Source organism: Carcharodon carcharias, chromosome 16, assembly GCF_017639515.1.
Source record: "Carcharodon carcharias isolate sCarCar2 chromosome 16, sCarCar2.pri, whole genome shotgun sequence".
Taxonomy (NCBI): domain Eukaryota; kingdom Metazoa; phylum Chordata; class Chondrichthyes; order Lamniformes; family Lamnidae; genus Carcharodon; species Carcharodon carcharias.
In genome coordinates, this window is record NC_054482.1 from 113884757 (window position 1) to 113910200 (window position 25444).

General features: G+C 40.9%; 1 protein-coding gene across 1 annotated transcript; it reads right to left on the reverse strand.

Moving 5' to 3' along the window:
• Nucleotides 1-783: 783 nt before the first annotated feature.
• On the reverse strand, nucleotides 784-24645 carry LOC121288986 (vitellogenin-like). The gene is made up of 36 exons (XM_041207847.1): nucleotides 24606-24645; nucleotides 24474-24497; nucleotides 24222-24373; nucleotides 22519-22770; nucleotides 22269-22430; nucleotides 21903-22051; nucleotides 21446-21596; nucleotides 20299-20456; nucleotides 18797-18962; nucleotides 18182-18307; nucleotides 17875-18093; nucleotides 16884-17101; nucleotides 16691-16788; nucleotides 15985-16109; nucleotides 15787-15888; nucleotides 15564-15683; nucleotides 15286-15457; nucleotides 14835-14919; nucleotides 14500-14685; nucleotides 14263-14413; nucleotides 13514-13736; nucleotides 11561-11715; nucleotides 10464-10847; nucleotides 7544-7597; nucleotides 7161-7240; nucleotides 7034-7082; nucleotides 6714-6926; nucleotides 6474-6616; nucleotides 6242-6380; nucleotides 6023-6152; nucleotides 4921-5113; nucleotides 4089-4180; nucleotides 2343-2437; nucleotides 2107-2257; nucleotides 1843-2004; nucleotides 784-887 (listed from the first exon to the last, which is right to left on the reverse strand). Exons 1-36 carry the CDS (start codon nucleotides 24643-24645, stop codon nucleotides 784-786), a joined length of 5223 nt encoding a protein of 1740 aa, XP_041063781.1.
• Nucleotides 24646-25444: the final 799 nt, after the last annotated feature.

The following is a 25444-nucleotide window of genomic DNA, read 5'->3' on the forward strand; positions in this document are numbered from 1 at the left end:
GCCTATTCCAAGCCTTTACTACCCTTAGTATGAAGTAGTTCTATCCAACCGGTGCATAGCATCTTTTGAGCTTAATTCATAAGGAAAAAATGTGTATTTATTTTGTGCTTTCCACATCGTAGGGACATCACAAAGCATGCATGCCCAGCTAAAGAAATGCTTTTGAAACACACTCAGTATTGTGCAGCAGAATACAGCAGCCAATGCATTCACAGCCAAGTCCCATAAACACGAGAGATTAAAGTTAGTTGGGGGTGGGGGGGGCAGTTGTGCTGGTGGTGGGGAATGCAGGCAGGGGGAGTATGGCAGTACCTAGGGCAAGGGGACCATTTACAATGTGAATTAACATGTGGGGAGGGTGGGTACATGAAGGGAAGTTGTAAAGTCAACAGTTTTGTGGAACTGGAACCAAGGAAACAGCAAGTGGCTATTGCTGACAAGATGAGTTCAGAAATGGCTTGGGGAAGACAAGGGAGGAACTAGGAAATGATCGAGGGTCACAGGCAGTAACTGACAGAATAATTTCAGAGAACGGTTCAACCTGAACTATAAAAATGACTCATAAACAGTTTGTTTTGCACTTGCTGAGAAATAAAAACTTTATTGTTGCATTTGAAAGAACTTGACAAAATGTTAAATTTACAGTACATTTAATTTATCTTGTGTACACTGGTTCATAATTTTCAAATTATTTAAATTCACAAATGAATATAGAGCCCCCTGTATCCTCTTTTGTGTATGTCTTTATGTATTTCATGCATATATATTTCTGTATCTATGTCTTTACACTTCAGCACACATGCACGTGCAATCACTATGGGAATCCACGGCATGAAGTATGTCCGCAGACTTCTTATAGAACATTGTATTGTCGGGCACAGTGAAATCTGTGGATAGAAAAATGTAGGATTAGTAGGAGAACCAGTCTAAAGTGCTGATATATTTAATTGGTAATTTAAGTGGTATTCCTCCTGGTATGTAACTATCATTTTAATCCGTTTCAATCCATATCTCGATCAAAAAGAATCATAGAACCAAGGGGAAACATTTCATGTGCAGCTGGAGGGAAGAAAGTACAAACCAGTGGAATAAATGCTGGAAATATGAAATAAAAACAGAAAATGCTGGCAAAACTCAGCAGTTCCGACAGCATCTGTGGAGAGAGAAACGGAGTTAACATCTCACGCTAGCACAACTCTTCTCCAGAGCTTCCAGTGAAATAAATATGGAACTTTAAATGTAAAAATACAAAATGCAACGCTTTTAAAAGTAAGATATTGCTGTTGTGTGTGTTTAGGTAATATCAAATCACGAGTTATTGGATAATCACAGCTTTGATTCTTTATGACTGACATGTGGTCATCTGGGTTTGTGGGGACATGTTGATCTCTGCACTTGGTCATATGCTGATCATTGAAACAATGTTGAAACAAAGAGAATTTCACTCTGTGCAATAATGAATAGAATTCCTTAACTGCTTAAAGCTCTGGTCGCAATAACTAGAGGCCATCAATGTAAGATAGTCCTTAAGAAATCTTATCGGGAATTTGGAAGAAACCTCTTGAACCAAAGAGTGATAAGAATGTGGAACTCGCAACCACAGGGAGTGGGTGAAGTGAATAGTATAGATGCATTTAAGAGGAAACTAGACAAACATGTGAGGGAGAAGGGAATAGAAGGTTACAATGGTAAATTTAGATGAGTAAAGATGAGAGGAGGCTCGAGTGGAACATAAACCTGGCATGGACTAGTTGGCTGAATGTCCTGTATCTGTGCTGTAAATTCTGTTATGGTTTTTTTTTGTTGTAGTTCAAAGGACAGACATTCGTACGGCACACTTACTGGATGATACACAGTGGAAACTGACAATCTGAGAGCGTATTTCAATCGGTGAACAATTTTCCAGGCACTTTTGAACTGGTTCAACTGAATAACATTTGGATTCCAGTCCTTCAAATTCAATGACTTTTTCTAATTGCACAAATTCTTGTGTAACTTTGCAGTCTGAAATTCAACAAAGCACAGTTTATTGCTGTAGAAAAAAATACAGGTAAGGTGATGGTTTAGGGACAGAACGTGATTTAAAATGAGTTGTGATTCTCTTACCATCTGTGCAGGATTGTCCTGGATATGTCCATGATTCAAAAAGACCCTCAACATCTTTGGCTTCCTCTTGATTTGGCATCATCCTTTTTTTTTCGCCATTATTAATTCCACAGATACCACACGTCTTACTCATCATCTGATCAAGTACAACCTACACACAGGCAAAAAACATCCATATATCAACTACAGTTCAAAGTTACATTTGAAGCTGCAATGTGTTAATAAGCATGAGGTACCTCCACTTTTACTCCATCAAAGTACAATCGATCAATATTGAGAGATGGTGCTTCTAAGCTAATCCCGGCATCTTTCTGCTGAATTGTTACAACGCCTGGAACAAGACAGACATTCATTTTTCCAATCAGCTACTTAGATCTTCTGACAATTTATATAGAGCAACTGTTGCTACTAAAATAATGTGAGAAGCAAGGGACTTTCAAGCTGCAAGACAATTGTAACGTAGATAGTATATGGACTGAACTGTACATTGAGTGAAGTGTGGAAGAGAAAACATACAGGCCTGAATTTTGTGCTCGTGGGCCGCGCGCGATCAGCAGGCCCAGGAGTGGTCGGAAACCGGTCTCTGACTGCGATTGGCCCCCGACCACGGTTTCACATGGGTTGGCCAATTAACAGCCAGCCAGCGTGAAACTCGTGCTGAAAAACTCAATGGTACCAGGGCGGGGGGCAGGAAGAGGGCAGGCGTGAGCACTTCCACTGAGCTCCCTGAAGGAGACAGCTGCCTCTGGGAGCTGCAGACCTCCAAATGATAATAAAAAGCACAAAAAAGCTGCAAAAATATGTCCATGCAGCATCGTCAAGCACCTGAAAGCATGCCTCATAAAAATGCTGTCCCCAGATATTTCTTTTTACTTTATATCCTAACGGAGACCTCGTCACGTCCTAGGATGAGGTTTCATCAAAAATATAAAGGCCAGCTGGCTGATTGGCCCTTAAGGTTCGGTGGGCCATGATAAATCACTTGCAAATTGCGCCATTAATTTGCCTGATTGCTCGCTTGTCAGCAGGGGCTCTTCCAACTACCATGCACACCCGCCAAGCAAGATATCGCGCGATGACTTCAGGATGCTCACCCGATGTCATCTCGCGTGATTTTATGCCCATTTGGGTCAGGCGAGCGCCAGAACATGAGTTCTGCCCACAGATTGAAGGGATGCATCAGCAGATGATGACAGCCTATTGTGCTTTTTGTCTTTAGAAAAAAAAATCCACAGCAAAGGGTTGTGCTACTTACTTTGGCATTGAGTTGAATATGAGGATAAAGGCTCACAGACATCTTTTAAGATATTTCTATTTTCTATAGTTAGTCTGCCTTACCTTTTTAGCTCCACACGAAATGAGCAGGATGCGACCATAGATCCCCTGAAGCCTGCTCCTCCATTCAATATGTTCACGGCTGCTCATCAGCCTTAACTCCACTTTCCCACCCACTCCCCATATCCCTTGATCCCCAAAGGTCTGTCTAGCTCAGCCTTAAATTTACTCAATGGTGAAGCACCCGTAACTTAGTGGGGTAGAGAATTCCAAAATTCACAACCCTTTGGGTGAAGAAATTTCTCCTCATCTCAGTCCTAAATGATCGGCCCCTTACCTTGACACTGCCCCTGTGTTTTAGATTCCCCAACCAGCGGAAACAACCTCTCTGTGTCTAAATAATTTGTGGACAATTTTTGCCAATTAATGTTTTTGTGGCCTATCGTATTAAGTAGTGCAAGAGATGATGGTGAGCAGTGCAATTATATGGTGTGATTTTCTCAAATATAAACTCATGGCATTGAAATGACTCTTATTTGTGCAATTCACCATGTAAAATGACGCCAACACATGCTGAAGTGAGTAAGACAAGAAACCCAGGGTCTGATGTCTTTATTTGCTTGTTCCCTGATATGCAGAAATGCAAAGAGGTTGGCAAAATGTAAAGGTGTTACCAGTAGCCTGTTAGGAGTGGAAGATTTACTCACCTCGTAGCTGTGGAATCTGCTCGCTCAGATTTCTCTCTGCACCATTAACCAACAGCTTTATCCCACTTAGTATAGGAATTGCTTCAATACTCCTGTGTAAAAGCAAACACACAGATCCTATTGAAGCAGCTGCAAATGTTCTATAGCATTGGAACAATGGAACATATGGAGTCAAATAACCAAGTTCACTTTTTCCCACATTTCCCCTTCATGGACTCCAACCTACTGCTCCTGAGGGAAGCCTCTGCATTAATTTCCTTCATCCCTAATGGAACCTAGTGTGACCTCAATTATTCACCATTGTGAAATATCTCTCCCCCACCCCACCCCCCGACCAGAAAAATGAAACCAATAGGAAGGAAAGAAAGAGACAAACAAATATTTTGTATCCTCATCATTCTCAAGGAGTCCAAAATTGTTTCATATACAATGAACTTCTTTGAAATGCAGTCACTGTTGCAATGGAATTTCATGATTATCCTGTTAACAATGTGTATTTTTACTCATCCAGCCCATGGTTAACTTGATAAATTTAACTAATCTTTCCAGCTCTTCCAGTTTTAATACCACATTTGGATTCTAATAAGCAGTGCAGTATCCTTAAAAGTTCTTTGCATTACCAATTCAGAACCTGCACTAAGCTGGTTGCCTGTGTCCACTAATACATTTAACAGTGGACACCCAGCATGTAGCATCGAAATATCAGATACATTAAATTGTCACATAATTTGCCATTCCCCAGTCTGACAACTTTACTTTCTTTCAATGAAACAATCACTTCATCTAGAAATATACATTAAAGGCATGAAAAATCAAATATAATATAACTTACGTATTATTCACTGCCAGCACCAATTTTATTTCCTTCTTCTTCTGATCAATTTCAGCACGTCTAAACATTAATATAAACTTTGGAGATTCTGAACAATCTTGGGTCAGGACATACCAGCATCTATTAGGTAGCGAATATTTCAATTCTACCTCATCAAAAGTCTTAACAATTTCACGTTCTGCAGAGCACTGACCTATAGAACAATCAAAGAATATTTGCATCTCAATGAGTTGCAGTCAGTATTATTAGTAGTAAGTGGAGTTTCATTTATTGAATTCCAAACATTTTTACTTGCAGGATACATGGGCCTTGAAATGATTATTAATGAGATAAGTGCTAACATAGTCAGCCATTATTCCTTTGTCCCTTATTTTAATGGGTTGGTTAACCTTTTTAAAATAAGTAAGTTAAAACCAATGGTAAAAAGAGAAACAGAGCAACACCAGAATAATGTATTAATTATTCAGCCATTAATACTCCAACAATAATTGCTAGGCTGGCATTTTATCTTTAGAATTACACATTAAGCTCTGTGATTGGTTCCAAAACCCTGAAAACCAACACACCCTCGAAAGAGCAGAGGGAAGCATTTCCAATATTGCTGATGTGCTCATTCCCCAGGGAGCATCTTATTTTGGTTACCAGACATAAATCAGCATTATGGGGGAGGTGGCGTTGTGGTAGCATTGTCACTAGACCAGTGGCCCAGTATAATGCCCTGGGGATCCTGGGTTCAAATCCCACCACAGCAGATGGTGAAATTTTCATTAAAGCAAAAAAAAAATACGGAATTCAAAGGCTGATGTTGATAATGAAAGTGTCGCCGATTGTTGTTAAAAACCCATCTAGTTCATTAATGCCCTTTAGGGAAGGAACTCTGCTGTCTTTGTGACTCCAGGCCCACAGCAATGTTGTTGACTCTTAAAATGCCCTCTGAGCAAGGCCAATCAGAGGTAGGCAATAAACCCTTGCCTAGCCAGTGATGCCCAACGTCCCATGAATGAATAAAAAAAAAATGAGCTTCAAATTAAAATAAGGACAAGTTTTCACAACCATTCGCCACAGCCAAGTCCGGGAAGTGAGAATTTGAAATAGTAATTACGTTGGTTTATTGACAGGAGCAGGTCTGGGATTTCGTTTATGCTGCTGAGTCCTTTCTGTTGCACTCGTACACTTATTGCGCACATGGGCAGTGTTGTGGGGATCTGCCAACCCTGATAATAGGCTGTCATCTGAAATAGAAACAAAAAGGTTCACACTGGCACAAAAGAAGTGTGAAAATAAGTGAGAAAATCACAGTCAATCAACAGTAAATAAATACCTTGGGCAGTCTGAAGATTGTATCAATTGTGTGTGGAGTTGTCAGAGCCACCAGTGCTGTAATCTGGCGAGGAGGATTGCGTTTGTAGGTTTGAGAAAACCCGAATGCATAGGCCAATCCTGGTATATAGTCCCCAACCCTGATCCAGAAACAAATGGTTGGGATCTTAATATTGTGTATAGGCTACAAAGTGAAGAGCAAGCTGAGACAATGATATTATAATAACACTCACACTTTTGCCCTATATTTCAGACTCTCAGGAATCTTCCACCATTGCGTTTTGATCTTGACTGCTGGATGACTTGCAAGCTGACCATTTGATACCTTAACGGAAACTTTGTATTTCTCACAGTTTTCACCCCATCTCGCTGATGTCTACAGAATGTTGAAAGAAATAACAATGAGACTAGGAGACACTTTACCTGAGAATGTCTACAGAAGGCAGGTAGGTTGGAGAAGAATTCATCATTACCAATACTTTGTGAGAGCTGGGTATTGCTGCGTCGGCACAGATTTTCCAGTTGCTCGTTTCATCCAGTTCCACGAGACGCAAATGTACCCTAGGCAGGTGAGATTTCATCTTCACATATCCAGTGAGCTGGTAGCCTTGTTGTGTGCCATTGGTCCTTCTTGATCGAAGAAGGACAACGAGGGAAGGTGGACCCACCCTGCTAATCAAATAGCGCTGCAATTATAAACATAAATGCCACATTTAAAAAATGAACACCAAGGCCACAACAATCTCTAAGCACCAAAAACTTCTTAAACAGCTCTAGCGACTATTAGACAAACCTGCTCAGATGATCGAAGAATGGATGAACCATGGCTGGAGCGACGTGATCTAAGGATGGATGAACTATGGCTGGAGCGACTTGATCCAAGGATGGATGAGCTACGGCTGACCCGACTTGACCTTAACCTAGAGCTATGACGTTTCCTGATAATGCGACTCCAGCCAGAGCCAGAGCTGGTTCGTACTGACTTTCTTTTGACTGTGTACTAAACAAAATCAATTTACAAATTGATAAACTGAAGATGCAGATCAAGAACCAGAGAACAAACTGTCTCATTTACTGCTGGCTATGTTAATTATTTGGTATCTATTATTTAAATGTATCATTGCAAATGTACATATTTCAGTGTCACAATATGATTAATATTTACTACAGGTATTCACCAATATATTCTTACATAGCAAATTATTAAATCAGGTTCCAGACAATATGACTTACATAATTTACATAAATATCCAAATGTCACAGAAAAAGAATTGATAACTGTTGGAGAAGAATATTATCTTACCCGGCTTTCCTGAAATGGTTTGAATGCAAGTTCCAGGAACTGGACACTTTGTGACTGTGAAAATATGTTTTAATAAATAATCAGATCACTTACTCCTTTCCATAGAGTCTATCCGGTGATATTTACATGGTAATCACAACAGTTTGTCTCATAGATAATGATAGCAGCACTAGAGCTTCCTTAAATTCTGGAAGGGGACTTCCTAAAACCATGTTATTGGATATGCTCAGGGCCCTAATGGGACAGGATAAGCATGAAGATTTGCCCAAGGTGCTCTCCCCACCATCCTCCTCTATCCCTACTACCCCACTCTCACAGAAAATGGCAGAAGTCCCGGGGCGATGGCACTGGATCCCACACCATTCTCCAGTCCTCATGGGGTGATTCACATCAGTTTTGCCCAGTCTTAGATTTTGCACCCACGATGTCCAATTTAGAAAAAAAGTCCTTTGTCCTCAATTATAGTTTTCACACTGAAATAACAGCACCGAAAATGACTATTTGGCCCATCATACCTATGCTTGCTCTTTCAATCAATGAAGATACTCAGTAAATTTCAGACCTGAACTGTTTGGCTCAACATTAAGGAAGTTAATTCTACAATTTCAGCTTGTGCTCCAACAGATCAATAAGGTCATAAGTTCATAAGTCGTAGGAGCAGAAGTAGGCCATTCGGCCCATCGGGTCTGCTCCACCATTCAATGAGATTATGGCTGATCCGATTATCCTCACTCCACTTTCCTGCTTTTTCCCCATAACCCTTGATTCCCTTACTGATTAAAAATCTGTCTATCTCCTCCTTGAATATACTTAACGACTCAGCCTCTACAGCCCTCTGTGGTAAAGAATTCCACAGGTTCACTACTCTCTGAGAGAAGAAATTCCCCCTCATCTCTGTCTTAAACGGGCACCCTCTTACTCTGAGATTATGCCCTTTGGTCCAAGACTCTCCCACAAGGGGAAACAACCTCTCAGCATCTACCCTGTCAAGCTCCCTAAGAATCTTATGTGTTTCAATAAGGTCGCCTCTCATTCTTCTAATCTCCAATGAGTACAGGCCCAACCTACTCAACGTCACCTCATAAGAAAATACTTCCATACGTGTGATCAACCAAGTGAACCTCTCCTGGGCTGCCTCCAATGTCAGTATATCTTTCCTTAGATAAGGGGACCAAAACTGTTCACAATATTCTAAGTGTGGTCTAACTAGTGCCTTGTATAGTTTTAACCAAGACTTCCCTATTTTTATACTCCATTCCCTTTGAAATAAAGGCCCACATTCCGTTTGCCTTCCCTATTACCTGCTAAACTTGTATGTTAGCTTTTTGTGGTTCATGCACGACGACCCTCAAATCCATCTGTGTTGCAGATTTCTGCAGTCTTTCTCCATTTAAATAATATTCAGCTCCTCTATTCTTTCTGCCAAAGTGCATAACCTCACAGTTTCCCACATTATATTCCATCAGCCAAGATTTTGCCCACTCACTTAACCTGTCTATATCCCTCTGTAGACTCTTTGTGTCATCCTCACCACTTGCCTTCCCACCTATTTTTGTGTCATCCACAAAATTGACAAAGTACATTCATTTCCCTTATCCAAGTCATTAATAAATATTGTAAATAATTGTAGTTCCAGCACTAATCCCTGTGCTGTAATCACTAGTTACAGGTTCCCATCCTGAAAATGACCCCCCTTATCCCAACTCTCTGTCTTCTATTAGTTAGCCAATCTATTATCCATGCGAATATACTACCCCCGACACCATGGGCTTTTTATCTTATTAAGTAGCTTTACATATAGTACCTTATCGAACATCTTTTGGAAATCCAAATATATTACATCTATTGGTTCCTTTTATCTGTCTTGCTCATTTCCTCCTCAAAGGATTCTAATAAATTTGTCAGGCATGATTTCCCCTTCATGAAGCCATGCTGACTCTGCTTGATTATATTATGAACTTCTAAATGCACTGCTATTACACCCTTTATAATAGATGCTAACGTTTTCCCAATGACGGATGTTAAGCTAACTGGCCTATAGTTACCTGTTTTTTGTCTCCCTCCCTTTTTGAATAAGGGTGTTACATTGGCAGTTATACAATCTTCTTGGGCTTTTGCAGAATCTAAGGATTCTTGGAAGATTACTACCAGTGCATCCATTATCTGTGTAGCTACTTCCTTTAATATCCTAGGATGCAACCCATCAGGTCCAGGAGATTTATCAGCCTTTAGCCCCATTAGTTTCTCTAGCGTGTTTTAATCTAGTAATAGCTATTTTATTTATTTCCTCCCCCACTTTTTCCCCTTGACTATTCATACTTTTGAAATGCTATTAGTGTCACCTACGACTTGCAACACTTCACAAAAGTGAATGTTGAATCTGATGGGTGAATATTTCTTGCAACTTACAATTCCTCAATAGCTGTCAACATGATATACATGTAGCTTAAAGAATCTGAAAATAAATTGTTATTGTAATATTGCTTACCTCAGTGTCAATGCATGTTCTTAGAATGCCACATTTACAAACTTATTTACATATGCTCATCTTCACTATAATAAATAAAACATGTTATAATGAGGGAAGGAGTTGGTGGGGTATTTAGTGTGATAAATAGCTGGCCCATTATTCTTAGTGATCTAGTTTAAATCCAGCACAGCCAGAGAGGCTAGGAGACTTCTGCCTCTCTTGGCTGGAAGGATGTTATGGGAGAAAAAAAACTGCTTTCCTCACAACCCTTTGCTAGTGGGCAATTTTGGAAGTTTGGGAAATGGTAGAACAGAGTATGATTTTGAGGTCGATGCCTTGCCGAGGCAGAAGAAGAGTTCTTTTTCTCAATGAAAAGTATTCCATTTCCCAACACAGGCATAAAAAGGACAAGTTATTGGCAGGAATCAGCAGTTACCACTCTCTGATTACCTGGCTACCGCGCACAATTCCACTGTCGAGTTTGCTTTTGTAAGATAGTGAACGTCTTCTGCTGCTGCTGCTGCTGCTGCTGCTTCTGCTTTTGCTTCTGCGTCTGCTTCTGTTTCTGCTTTTGCTGCTGTTGCTGCTGTTGCTGCTGTTGCTGCTGTTGCTGCTGCTGCTCCTGCTCCAGCTCCTCCAGCTCCTCTTACTGATTTTTGTTTTACTGTGGAGGTCTTCCAAAGAACCTTTCTTCTGATTATACTCTGATGAATTAATTGAAAGTGACGATTTTTGAATGGTGCGACTTCTTCCTGACTGCACCTTGCTCCTGCCGCTGCTGCTTCTGCTGCTGCTGGAGCTTGAACTAGACCAAGTGCTATTTTGAGTTTGAAGCTGTGAATGAGAAAGCATTTTAAGGTAACTTGTTTTGATGTAACAATGGCTCACTGTGCAGATCAAAGCAGAAAAAGGGGTTTAGGGAGGACTCTGGGATTTCTAGCAAGCCTGCCATATTGGGGACAATGATGGCAAGTTTAATTCTTTTCCTATAGAGTGAAATGAATGAGGTACACAGCCAATTACCCTTTCCAATGCAGCAGATCAGTTTGTTCCTGTGCAATTGGGCTACTGGACAGGTTTACTTGACAAGAGTATCAGAAAAGGGACCTTGCTTATCGTTTATGGCCCAGCTACTCGATGACAACTTGCTGGACCCTCAGGGATATGCTTTGAAAATTGTGTTTTGCCTCATTACACATTAGAACTTTCCCTAACCAAACACAATGCTTTGATTAGGGCTCCCACACTTTGATAAAAGCAAAATACTGCGGATGCTGGTAATCTGAAATAAAAACAACGTGCTGGAAAAACTCAGCAGATCTGGCAGCATCAGTGGAGAGAAAAACAGAGTTAATGTTTCGAAGAAGAGTCATTGGACTCGAAATGTTAACTCTGTTTCTCTCTCACATGTTGAGATTGATTGGGAATGATCCAATGGATTTCTTTGTTTCAAATTTCCTGGCTAAAGGTATCTTGGAGTTCCAAGATCCTGTGATACATTGAAGGTGCAATGTGAGAGTTCACTACATATATTAGTCAGAAGGTACCTGTGAACCTGTTTTCATCAGTCTCAGTCGATTACTACTGCTGTGAGCTTTGTCCGGTCCTAACTGCTTGTCAGTAAGTCGCATTAGTTTTGAAGATGCTCTGGATCCTGCTTGTATTTCCAGCACAATCTTTTCAATTTCTGAGTCTGAATTAACTAGAAATAAAAGATTTTTCATGAGTTGACAGCACTTACAAATGTCATGTTGACTGACTGGTGATGGGGAGAGAAACATATTCATTCAGAAGCCTCTATTGTGCAATCTTCAAGGAGACCTAAAGACACCAATATTGTTTAGTGTTCAGCATGTCTGGTGTTAATTTGTCAAGGTACTGTCTCAATACCCTACTGGCAATCAGCACCACAACTGATTAGGACCATTCAACACGTAAATAGTGATTTGTAGTGGGCCAGAAGTTTTATTTTAAGGGAAGAAGGATTCACTGATCCTCCAGACCTTTATAATAAGCCTATCCCATCTTTAACCCATTCCAAGTTGATCTAGGAAATGAAAATAATCCTGCTGCTAAGAGGTAAAGTCAACAACATGACTTGTGATGGTATAGCCCTATAACTGATATGACAAGCTTTGCCAGGTTTGTTGCTGGGAGCCCTTCTCCTCCATTTGAGAATCGATTTAAAAGAAAAGACAGTGATCAGGGATGGAATGGAAGAAGAGGACAGAGCAATTTACATCTTGTGTTGATCGTCCAATTTTCTTAGTTGCATCATCCCTCTCTTCTTATTCCCAATACCTTGCCTTTTCCCTCTATCCCTAAATATCTTCATTTCCTAAATTTATTACTTGCCTTCTATCTAAGCATCTCAATTAAAAAGAAAAACAAACACACAAAGAAACCACAATTATGCTTGCCAGTTTCTATCTAACCTAAACTTTGCACAGGACATTGTTAGGAAATAAACTATTGTCTCCTACTCTTTGAGACAGGTGTTTTAGCTCAGAATGCCATGCAAAGAATGGGTACAACCATGATGCATTGAATATGGCTTCCTTGTGCACTCTTAACTTTTAAAGACATAGTTTGTTACCCAGATGCTGTAATGAAAAGGAGGACAGTGCAGGAATCACAAAATGACAATTACAATCACAGTGAAATCCCTGTTCGATTCATATGTAGCTGTAAATACACATGGTAAGGCTGTGGCCTCTCTCTTTTCAAACTGACAGAGCTACAACATGGCAATGAGTAGCATAGTTAATTGGACCCATCCAATTGCGGCATCATCAACCTCTTGCAAGGAGTTAATGACAAGTTAGTTTCTTCTAGTTGTATGCAGTTTACGGCTATCCTCCGCACTATTTACCATCTTACCAAATTTTGTGTCATCCGTGAACTCTTTGGTCATACACCCTACATTTAAGTCTGAACCATTTATGTACACCACAAACAGCAAGGGCCTCAGCACCAAACCCTGTGGAACCCCACTGGAAACAGACTTCCAAACACAGAAACATCCCTCTACCATTACCCTCTGCTTCCTGCCTCTCAGCCAATTTTGCCTCGGATCCCATGGGCTCTTAATTTCTTGACCAGTCTGCCATGAGGGACCTTATCAAAAGCCTCGCTAAAGTTCATGTAGACCACATCAAATGCATTACCCTCATCAACACCCCTGGTTCCTTCCTCAAAAAATTTGATCAAATTTGTCAAACACAACCTTCCCTTAACAAATCCATGCTGATTATCCCTGATTAATCCATGCCTCTCCAAGTCCTTCAGAATTCTTTCTAGTAACTTCCCCACCACTGAGGTTAGATGGACTGGCCTGCAATTTCCTGGCCTATCCCTTCCCTCTTTTTTATTATTGGGACAATGTTTGCAGTCCTCCATTCCTCTGGCATTTCTTATATTTAAAAAAAAAACTAAGCTTTGATCCAAATAATTTGCCAGGTATCATCACCTTTAAGGGAAATGCTTTCTCATGCTTTTACCTGGTGCAATCAATAAGTTCAAAGTATGTTCTCCAATCAGCCAGTACAATGGAATATGTTTGAAGACAAGAGCATTTTCCATTCTGGAATCCACACAAGCTTTGAGGCCAAATTTAGTTGTTGCTGCACACGTGCGATAAGATAAGTGACTGGGAAGATGTGGACTTTGCTCATCTTCCGAGCAAGGAACTTGGTCAGACAGTGTTTCTGGAGATAGATGTACCTACCGAGACACAAGGAAATGAAACATAGTCATTAGGCAGTAGCATAAAGCATTATTTTCCAAACTGTCACATACCAGGAGAAATTAAAGGGTTAGTATCAGGTGGTATATAAAAAGAATTAAAATATAATTCAGATTAACTCAATGACGAGCGCCACAGCAATGACTACCTGTGTGGATGGGAGCAGGTGCTGCATAATGGACAGTGTAATGCTCTGGGGACCTGGGTTTGAATCTCACCAGAGCAGATATTTGATATTTGAATTCAATAAAAATCTGGAATTAAAAGTCTAATGATGACCATGAAACAACTTTTGTAAAAACCCATGTGGTTCACTAATGCCCTTTGGGGAAGGAAATTCGGCCTACATGTGACTCCAGACCCACAGCAATACGTTTGATTCTTAAATGCTTGCTGAACTAGTGCTATTCGGGATGTGCAATAAATTCTGGCCTAGCCAGTGTCGCTCACATTCCATGAACGAATAGAAAAAAAAAACGATTGCATGTAACAAATGAAACTTACAGCAATTCTAGCACTTGTTGCATGAGATGACTTAGCTGATGATCTAAAGTGTTGGCTGGAAATGGGACTTCCTGGAGCCGAAGGTAAAATCGGGGTTACTTTTTCTGCAGATAAGTTATCGATACTTCTTGAAACAGCATAAACCTGAGAACTGCACATTGAATAATGTGTGAGGCAATTACAGTGTATCAAGTATCAAATAGTTATCAGGTAATCAAACAAGATAGCTTTACTCACGTCATGGATAGAATCCTGTTCTCCCTATCGGCTGGTGAACTGTCGATCCTGATATTTCTCTCTTTTATGTTTATCTTTGCAGTTATGGTCATGGGGATAATTGAGTGGACCTTTGCTTGGAGTAGCACACCTGACTGAATCTGAGGCATATTTATTCCCATGAAAACTCTGGTCTGTAGGGACACACTGCAAAATAACAGAAGGAATGAACAGTAAGCAGGCCTGGTAAGGATATGAAACGTTATAAATCTCTGCAGCGAATGATAATTCAAATTAAGATATGTTTTAGTGGCAGTATTCCTGGCTCTGAAAACAAAATCGATTGGAGTGAATACCTTGGGCTGAGGTGGGCATTCAGTTGAATTCTGGAAGTGAGCAAGCGAGAGATTTTATCAATGGGGGGTTCAGAGTGGACATCAACTGAGAAAAGAGAATGAAAAAGAGCATTGTGACCATGCTGATTTCTCAGGGAGTGGTATATTTCATATATGGTCTATATCTGTGCTACATTACTCTATGCTTCTATTCCATACTAAGTGCTTTAATTGTTCTAACACATGTTCCCATGCCAATGGTTAAATCCTTCCTTACACTGAACTCTTGCCAGCTGTAAACTGTGCCAGTTTGTGGCCAAGCTAGATGAAGCATAAAGGTTGAGGAAAGCATCATCTCTCTTTGACAGAGGAAGGAGAAGCACCTGTACCGATTTCATCGCTATCTTGACTAGTTACCACCAAACTGAAGGGAAACTTTGCTTTTGAGTTCAAATGTTCATAAGAATCTTACTTTTCACACTGGACAGTGCTATGGCAGCTGAAGTGATGCTCAGTTCCATTGGCAGACCAATTACTGTAGGTACAACACGTCGTATCTCAGCTATGACCAATGCCTTGGAAGGATTTAAACTAACTCCTTCTTTAAGTTTGTTCGTGTATTTGTTGATTGGAATAGGGACTTTCTGTAAAAAAAAGTATTGATAATTCAATGATACCAAAGTCAGTAATTACACAGATCTCTCTGGGGTCAGTTCATTAAAAATATTCTTTTACTTATAAGCTTAGTACCTGTTTAATTACATCAAGATCTTCCTTTGTCACTTGAGCGAAAGCTATCTCTTGTCCAAAAAGTTTGACGTATGCTGAAGCCAGAGGTTTCTCTTCTGGCAATTCTTTCCAATTTAGCAACTGGAGAATGGAAAGTTTTAAGTATGAATACACAGGTCTCATTGGTCCATATGACATTAGATTATACACTTCTTAACAAGCTACCATGCTAAACTGCCCCCACCTTGTTTATGATGCGCCGAATGGGTCTACTGTCAAATTTTCTAAGGTCTGGTGCACGACCATTCATCAGCACCTCCTGGAGACCTTCTGCCCGAAAGCCAACCTTTGTAGATTAAAAAGAGACAGTATGAAAAAGAACTGTCTACAAAATAAACCGGAGTAATAGATTCACAACTGGTTCAATCTGGTGGCACATTACCTCTATAAGATCTGATGAGCTTCCCAGAGCATGACCTCTGACTTTGGCCAGCAGGGCTGTGGGAATGATACTGCTGGAAGTCTTAAACAGAAAGGCTTTAGCAGATCCTCCCGCCATCAGTTTGTCTACATCATAAGAACAGAACAATGAAACAAGCACTTTTGTAGTCCCTTATCAACAAAATACTTGCACTAGGCCACATTTGTCATTTTAAATTAACACTGATTGCATGGTAGGTAATAGCAACATGAATATAGTTTATGATCTTAAGCTAATTGTATATTACACTGGATATTTCATGAATTATCATGATAGCTGTAAACACATTACAGAAACACATAACTGTCTATTTAAAGAAGGAATTTGAAGGCAATAACTTCAGAGTGCTCCATTTAAAAATCAAAGGAAAATACTGCAGATGCTGAAAATCTGAAATAAAAGCAGAAAGTGCTGGAAAAACTCAGCAGGTCTGGCAGTATCTGTGGAGAGAGAAACAGAGTTAACATTTCGTGTCTAATATGTCTCTTCTTTGTTCTGAAGAAACGTTAACTCTCTTTCCCTCTCCACAGATGCTGCCAGACCTGCTGAGTTATTCAGCATTTTCTGTTTCCATTTAAACAAATGTTATTTCTTTCATTGTTAAAACTTGCAACTATTTAAGCTATCACTATAAACTTCTCTCCTGGCAGTGGACCAAGATACTTACACACAAATATGTCCCCACGGTAAACTTTGCTGAAGCGATGACCAAGTTGCTCAAGTTTGGGACTTATGGTATTCATTGCTAGATTGCAGGCAGCAGCCCTGTGAAAGCCAAGACATTTATCAAACAATGGGATTTAATACTGAATAACCTGCAAATGACCTGGAATACTGGTTATAAAAGTCCGGTTACTTACAGCGGACTGAAAGATGGAAGTGAACTTCTAGTGAGAGCTCTTATATAGGAAAAGGTGAAACTGGCCACCTGAAAGCTGGTCTCTGTTGTCAGTGAGCTAGCTACCGCAACTGCTAAAGTCAGAGGTGGTTTGGTAGCGAATAGTACCGCACAAGCCATCATTCGTTCTTCAGGATGATTCTTTCGACTGAGGAAGATCTGGGCAGTGATACGTTGTACCTTGGAACAGACGATTAAAAAGGACAATTTAACCCTGTGGTAAAGCAGTATGGAGCTGGAAATCGACTTGGGCTAGATCAGTGCTGGGCCGCATGAAGCCCATCAGGGTTCTGAGTGCGGCCCGTGATACATTTTGTTGACCGTCGCCCATGCGCAGGGTTGCCAGATTCTGCTGGTTTCCGTCTGGGTAGTTTTTCTCCTGCCGGTATTATGAAAGTGATGCAGATGCAAAGCAAGCGCACGTGAAGTGAGGCACATGCTGACTGCACATAGCATTGACTGTGAGAGCCGTGTGGTCCCTCTGCATCCAATCAAAGCGCTGCTACAGTTCAATCGGCACGCCCCGCAAATTCTTATTCATGGCATCATGGTTAGTTCGCATGCCCAATTTCAATCTTGTGGCCCACTGGGATGAAGAAGGGCCACTCATTCATCCCTCTCACTAGCCTGTGGTTGCCCATTGCTGGGCTAGGTAATCAGCCCTTCGAATTCAATGAAATTCAACGTGGGGCGAAGTGCATAACGGGCAACCACTGCGATGTCACCCATTTTTGCATCCCTCCCTGCGACCAATTTTCCCAAGTGTCTCAGTTTTAATGAATGGTTTAAACATGTTAAATGTGATCAATTTCATAAATGAACTCCCCCCACCCCAAGTCTCTCATTTTCAATTAATTTTATCTAACGCGTTAAATGTGATTAATTGCAGAATTAAACTGAAGCAGAAGTCAATTTCACAACCAATGACAAGAAAAGAAATCAGGCTCTCGTACTGTTCGTGGGTCTTTCTTTGCAATGTTCCGCAGCGCCATGATAGCAGTAAACCGGACATTCAGCGAGATTCTGGAAGCCATCGTGCCAAATCCAGGCAGCAGTTTAATGATATTCTTGATGCTCTCTGGCTGCCCCGCATTGCCGATCACTTTGAGGCCGAGAACAACGTCCTCATCGTTGGGCCGATTGCTGGCGTCGATGAGTAAGTTGTGGATGGGCTGGAACACAGGGCTCAGTTAGCAGATGTGCAGAGGTCACACAAACACAGCAAAAACAGGTCAGACAGACAGATGAGTATCAGCTTACCTTCAGTATATCCTCAGGACAGACTGGCTTTTCTGCACAGTGTCTGAAAATCATAGAGCCATATGCAAGAAGTGCAAGTTTGCGAGCAAGCCAGTGATGTCTCACTTGGTCCAGGCCGATGACTTCCTGCAGAGAGAAACCAAATTAGAATAACCATTATATTTACAGTTACAGTGCACACATTAACATGGTGAAAGTGGCAATAGTGTTCCAAAGTAGATTCCTGCGGAGTCGAGTGGTTATGGCACTGGACAAAATAATCCAGAGAACTTGAGTTGAAATCCCACATGCTGTAGAATATGAAATCAATTTAACAATTTTGTATGCTAATAGTGACCATGACATTGTCAGACTTTTGTTAAAATACCGGTGGCTTCACTAGCGTCTATTTGAGAAGGAAACCTGCTGTTCATATGCGCTCTGCCCTATTTGTGATTCCAGTCTGGCATCATTGTGGTTGACTGTGAAGTGGCCTAACAATTGGAAGTCTTCAAATGTTCCTTACAGCGGCAGCTGGTGATGGGCAGTAAATGCTGGCCTAGCCAGAGATGCCCATATTGCAAGAATAATTTTTCTTTTAATAGGGTACAAAGGGTAGACTAAGTGCATACTCACTTTCGTCACCTTTAGAACTTCTCGGTTGGTTTTAACTTGGTACATTGCAAGAATTAAAACCTGAACCATTTCGGAATGGAGTACTTCAGTTTCTAGAATTATGCTCTTGAGGCATTTCATAGCTTCTATTGTTCCGACCGCAGGAAGTGCCTCAAGGAACCAATGCCTACAATTAGGAAACAAAGAGAGTTTTCATTCATTCCCTTTCCGGACACCACATTAATATTATCAAAGTTGTTGGGTCACAGTCCTGATTTTCCTGGCATTGAGGTGGCACCTTCACCCTATAGGTATCACCGGGTCAAGAAGAAGCCTCACCACTGCTCTTTCAGGGCAACTAAGATGAGGAGTAAAATGCTGAACTTGTTGCCATGCCCATATCCCAAGAATGAATTAAACGAGCTTCTCCATACAGTGAGCCATTTCCGGAACTGCCTGACTGGACAATAAGGTCATGGATTACTCTGAAACTTTTAAAATTATTAATTGAGGGGAAATTGTTAAATGATCATCATTTGTCACTATAAGGTTGAAGATCTGACATAGACTAACTCCAAGTTTGGAGGCTGAAGTGTCATTCCTCTGGCAAAGCATTTCCAATGCCCATACCAGCTCACTCATCCTCTTAGTTTGAGATTGCCTGGCTTGTGATGTTCATATCCGCCATTCTTAAGAGAAAACAAAAATCTGACCATAATGGACTATAATACTTGAAAGCTGAAAATCCCAAATATTGCAGCCTTTGATAAACTGATATGTTGTATTTCACTTTAAATAGACACCTCTTAAGGGTGGCAGAATAAGTTGAGATCTGGGGGGTTGGGAGGGAGGGGGTTGTCCCTGCCCTTTTGCGAATCACCACAGACCTAGGTAAGGGTCCCACTGCTCAAGGTTATGAACCATGGCCAATTGCAGAACCAATAAAATTGAAATTTCAGTGGTGATGGTGGGAGAATGAGAATCTGGAGGGACAATAGCTGCTTACAGCCAGCAGATCGTCAGGAGGAGTACTTGAGGTCCCTTTAAGCAATGGGAAACCACTGCAGCTCATGCATTCTTTTCCCTAGTCATATTGTTCATTTTTGTTTACAGATGAAAATGGGAGAATCTTACAAGGAACTTACAAGGACAGCCAAGATCACTCAGCATGGGGAAATGAGCAGAGGAGCTGCCTGTAGGCAGAACACCACTACAGACATCGCTGTTGGGTGATTCAGTGGGTTTTGATTGAGACTGTTTAAACTCATGCACTTTGGATCTGTCAACTCATTTGGCCAAACATATTACACCTGCTAAATTTAAGTCACAAATCTCCTTATAATTAAAAACAAGTTGAGATGTAGAATTGTGAACGAGAGCTAGAGGCAGAAAGGTCTGTTGGGTTTGATATCGCTGGATAACAGTCATCGCTAACTTTTCAACTCACAATATTTTGCAGACAATTATAGTTGGCCAAAACTTTCATCTTAAATTGCAATATTAATGCTCTAGTGATTAGGTACCTTTGTTCAGCTTGATGCTTAACCCAGATCCAAATGTCCGAAAATTCTTTGTGTGAAGCTGAACGGAAAAGCTGGACAAGCTGCAACAGTCTCTCTGGAGCATCGTTATGAACTTCCTGCAGATTGTGCTGAGCCATGTGATTCAAGGTATCTGTTAGCTATTTTAAAAAAAGGTAGAAAACTCCATAAAATTAAGCCCTTTCACAGAACTGCCTGGATGAGAGCAGTTTCAACAACACTCCAGGAACCCAACACCATCCAGATCCAAGCAGCCCGCTTAATTGGCAATCCATTCAGGACCTTAGACATTCACTCCCTCCTCCACCATCCTACAGTGGCAGCAGTGTGTACAGGCACTGGACCCCTTATCCGGTGCCTCAAAATCCTGAAGGACCCAAAAACCGGGTCCTGTGCTGGGAACTACAGTCCTACAAAGCTACCATGGCACGCTGAGCCCCTGCTCTTTGGGCCTGGGATTTATGGTGGGAGCCGGCTTGGTCAGCCCATCATCCCTTCGCGGCTGGGTCGAGCTCAGCGGAGAAATCAGCCTGGTGTTAAGTTATCTTATTTCCCCCATCGCCCACCAGAGGACCCAAAATCCAGAAAATCCCCATGTCCGGTACACATCTGGTCCTGAGCATCCCGGATAAGGGGTCCAGTACCTGTACCATCTACAAGATGCACTGCAACAACTCACCAAGGCCCCTTTGACAGCACCTTCCAAACCCACGACCTCTACCACTTAGATGGAAAAGGGCAGCAGATAGATGAGAACACCATCACCTGGAAGTTCCTCTCCAAGCCCACACTATCCTGACTTGGAACTATATCGCCGTTCCTTCACTGTCACTGGGACAACATCATGGAATTCCCTCACTAACAGCACTGTGGGTGTACCTAATGGTGGGAGCTGGCCTTGTCCGCCCTTCATCCCTTCCCGGTTAGGTCCAGCTCAGCAGAGAAATCAGCCTGGCTTTAAGATATCTTATTTCCCCCAGTTCCACATGGACTGCAGCTGTTTAAGAGGGCAGCTCACCTCCACCTTCTCAAGGCCATAATGGATGGGCAATAAATGCTGGTGTTACAAGGGACCCCACATCCTATGAATGAATTTAACAAGGAAAAGAACATTTGGTGATATATTCACCTGGGCGATCAGAGAAGTTTGGCTCTTAAGCAGCCAGAATGGTTGCTGGAGTACATCTCTCTCACTGTGATATTGCAAGCTTCGTTGACTAAGCAGTTCAGGTGTTGTTTCCATGTGCGGTGTTGTGACTGACTCCAAGATAAGGCTTTGTCTGCAATAGAAAATATTCCTCAGAGGCTGTCCAGAACTAATGTGACAATGAAAGAAAGTCAAACAGCACGATTTGGGGGGGAAAGCTCAGCTTTGGGTCACAGGGTTGGTGGAGTTTTTGTTTGGCAACCAATAATGGCAACCTTCTGGTCTATAATCAGACTTTACTGTAGTCTACAAAGCTTTAGACTTACAGATATTTGAAAATTTTAAGTTACAGACACTCTTAAGAAATATAGAATGTAATATGAAATGATGAGAATCATTAGATAAAAACTAATTATTGACACAATGTCCAAATCCTTACCGTGCCTCCAATCGAATAATTCCATCAAGTTCATGGAATGGTGTAAACTGATGCACTTCTCGAACCCTAGCTTCTTGAATGATTGCGCCAAGCATTGTAGGCTTCAGGACGATGGTGAAAGCAGCAGATGCACGTATATTCCTGCTTCTCTGATGATAGGAAAACATCACCATGGTTACCATTCTGTCTATTTCTATTGATAGGTTCAGAAAACAAGGTGAGGTGTCCAATAACCCAGCCCACCCGAGAGATGAAAGAATATTGTTTTGGCAGGGGAAATGGATCAGAACCTACAGTGATCTCATTTTTTTTTATTGTGAGTTAACTTGGAATAATTTGAGAAAGAATTGATGATGTAAAGTGTACCTGCTGACAGGAAGGGCAGAGTTGGGTGTAGGCTGCGCCAGTTTGTTTCAAAACCCTCTCCTGACAGTTGGTGAAGTCTTTGGCTTTTGTTATAACTAAGCGATCTTTTCTCTTGTCCTCTTGAATTATATATCTTGCATGGCAGATTCCTTCAATTCCAGCCTAAACATGACCAAGTGAAATGAAGTTATTGTATGAGACAAAGGAAGCAAAAGTAGATGAATTATAAAGTATGTAAAAAAAAAAGTACCTCTTGTAAATCATAGAAGTTTTGGGATTTCTTGACGGTGATTTGAAAAATATTCAGGATTCCTCTGTGGATGTTCAAGATATCTTCAGGTAAATTTTCAGAGGTAAAGATAGTTCCCACTCGGCCGCTTACATACTCAAACTTCACAGGTTTGGTCAGGAATGGAATCCACTTTTCCGTCAGCTTATGGAGTGAGGTAAACGGGTCTTTGGGCCAAATCCCATTAAGCTCTTGAAGTTGAGGACTTTCCAGCTGAGATTAAGATATAACAGGAGATGAAAGCTGTGCTGGTGCCAACACATTCTTACCCCACAGCCTAGTTTTAATGATGAGACAATTGGATTTTTGCATACTGTTTTATGGTGAAATCATATCCCCTTAACTATTTCCAACTCTACAAATGAATCAGAGCTCGCCAATCCCTTAACTCTGACTTCTTGTGAAAATGCCTGATTTCCTGCATTGAGCCATTGGTGGGCATGGAGGACAGACCCAGTGTAGTATCAAACCAGGCTTAGGAAGTGCTCAGAGACACACTTCCTTGGGTGTCTTGGACACTTTTCAATGCAATTTCCCTCCATTTATTTACTGATAGAGTACAGGGCATTGCCACCTGCACACAATGAATATGAACATTTTAACTAGGAGTGGAGCCAATAACACATATAACATGATAAGGTATGTAAGGTCCATCCTGATTGGTATTCCAGCCAAGCAATATAGATGGGACAATAGCTGGTTGCACCAATCATCTGAGACCACAGCTTTTAAACACTTATCGTAATTACAGGGTGGGAATAGGGCATTTGGCCAAACAGGTCTGTGCTGTTGTTGATTCTCCACACTAACATCTTCCCATCTTCTATCATCTAACCTTACTGGCATATGTCCTATCCCTTTCTCCCTAATGTGTTTAATTAGGCTCCTTACTAAGCTAGAGATCCTTTACTTTTTCCCCTTGGCCTTAATTTGGTCTTGTTTCAAATTATTCTTAAAGAGAGCTCAAGAATTTCTGGACGATCTCACTCTTGTCACTTTCCCTTCCTGAAGGACAGGAGCAGGTTCACTTTGCACCTTGGCATGGCTGGGACCTGGAAATCCATGGTGTAGGAAATCGTGGTTGAAATACGTATCACCATCTTCCCATTTACACCCTTAAACATAGAAACTAGAAGCAGGAAAGGGTCATTCGGCCCTTTGAGTCTGCTCTGCCATTCAACATGACCATGGCTGATCCTCTATCTCAACGCTGTACTCCTGCGCTCTCCTCATACCCCTTGATCTCTTTAGAGTCCAGAAATCTATCTATTTCCTTCTTAAATATATTCAGTGACTTGGCCTCCACAGCCATCTGTGGTAGAGAATTCCATAGGCTCACCACCCTCTGAGTGAAGAAGTTTCTCCTCATCTCAGTCCTAAATGGCCTACCCCATACCCTTAGATTGCGATGCTTCATTCCTGACACCAAGGGAATTATAATGCTAAAGCCATCAAATCATTGTTAATAATATTGCTTACCGAACCACTGTTTGAGAAGTTCAGATCTGATGTAAAGAACGGAGCTTATGCTTCAGTCTTTTTATGTACAACTCATTCTCATGGCTTAAGAGACCCACCCAGTCTCTTGAGCGCGATTATTTTTTTTTTCTATGTGCTTGCTCCCACTGACCCAATATTGCAGAAAAATCCATAAACCGGCTTACTTTTAGAAGGTACTGTCTCATTCCTAGTCCCCTGATCTTCACTCTGCTGGTGATTCTAAACCCAGCTTTGTTCAAGCCTTTCTCCGGCAGCCCAGTCAGAATCACGCCATCATACTTGTAAATAAACAACTTGCTTTGAGAAAAGCTGGGACCTGTGCAAATTGAGATAAGAAAGTGGCATCAAATTGTAAAATATAAAATTAAAATGGCAGCAAAATATCACAGTGTTCGAATAAGAAAAAATATACATACTATATTTGTTGACTTGGTCACTCCCTGGGAAATAAGGAACAAGTAAAAGTGAGCAGGAAAAAGGATTTCTTATCAAATGTACAAGAATTTGCTTTTAAAAATAGGGGGAAAATATTCAATGGCTTGACTTACCCGCAAATGCAAGAGCCAACAAGAAGATGAGACGTTTCATGTTGAATCTGAATTCAGTTTGGTCCTGTCTCCAAATATATAACCAGTAACTGTGTTATCAGGTGACCACTTGGAGTTGTCACTTTGCTGAATAATCCACTTTTTATCAGTATCAAAGTTCATGATTTTGGAATAACATTATTTGGCCTAAATAATTTTCAGGTGGCAAACTGCCTCGTTCCTAATGTCATATGGACTACAGCTAATTGGTCTCTTTGTAAATGTAACAGCCATACACGGGTTTTGTTAATTAATCATGAGATATATTTGTTAAAAAAAAACTTTAAATGTATTAAAACTCAATTGATCATGTGGCTTGACATGGTCATAATCTCATTGCAGAAGTTGTGATGACCTGGGAAGATCAAGATAAACTTGCTCTTGTTGGTACAATGACTATGTGACACATGTTATGTCCAGTCAGTCAATTCTTTGCTGACTTTATCGACATTTGTTTTGGGTCAGACTGAATCTTGAAAAAAAAAAATAACACAAACAAGTATCGGTCGGGCATCCAAGGGAGGAAAATAGACACAATGATTTCATGCAGAATTTCACATTAGGAAAAGAATTGTTCTGAGTTCCATTTACTTAAGCTTACAATCCATTTGGCCATGTTAAATGAAGAACATCTCGAAACGTCAACTTTGCTCTTCTCCGCCGATGCTGCCAGACCTGCTGAGTTTTTCCAGGTATTTCTGTTTTTGTTCTAGATAGCAACACCCTTTTGACCAGATAGTTTCAATTTTTTCTTTTTAAATTGATTTTCCAAAGCATGTTTTATTGGAATGTACTGTCAC

What these genes read in the sequence shown, in the direction of transcription:
- LOC121288986 (XM_041207847.1), bottom strand. Translation starts at nt 24,645, where the DNA reads ATGAAACGTCTCATCTTCTTGTTGGCTCTTGCATTTGCGG. An exon ending in ACTTCTATGATTTACAAGAG is followed by an intron (nt 22,431 to 22,518) that starts GTACTTTTTTTT and finishes GGTCATGTTTAG; the next exon opens with GCTGGAATTGAAGGAATCTG. An exon ending in TTTCCACTGTGTATCATCCA is followed by an intron (nt 888 to 1,842) that starts GTAAGTGTGCCG and finishes TTCTATCCACAG; the next exon opens with ATTTCACTGTGCCCGACAAT.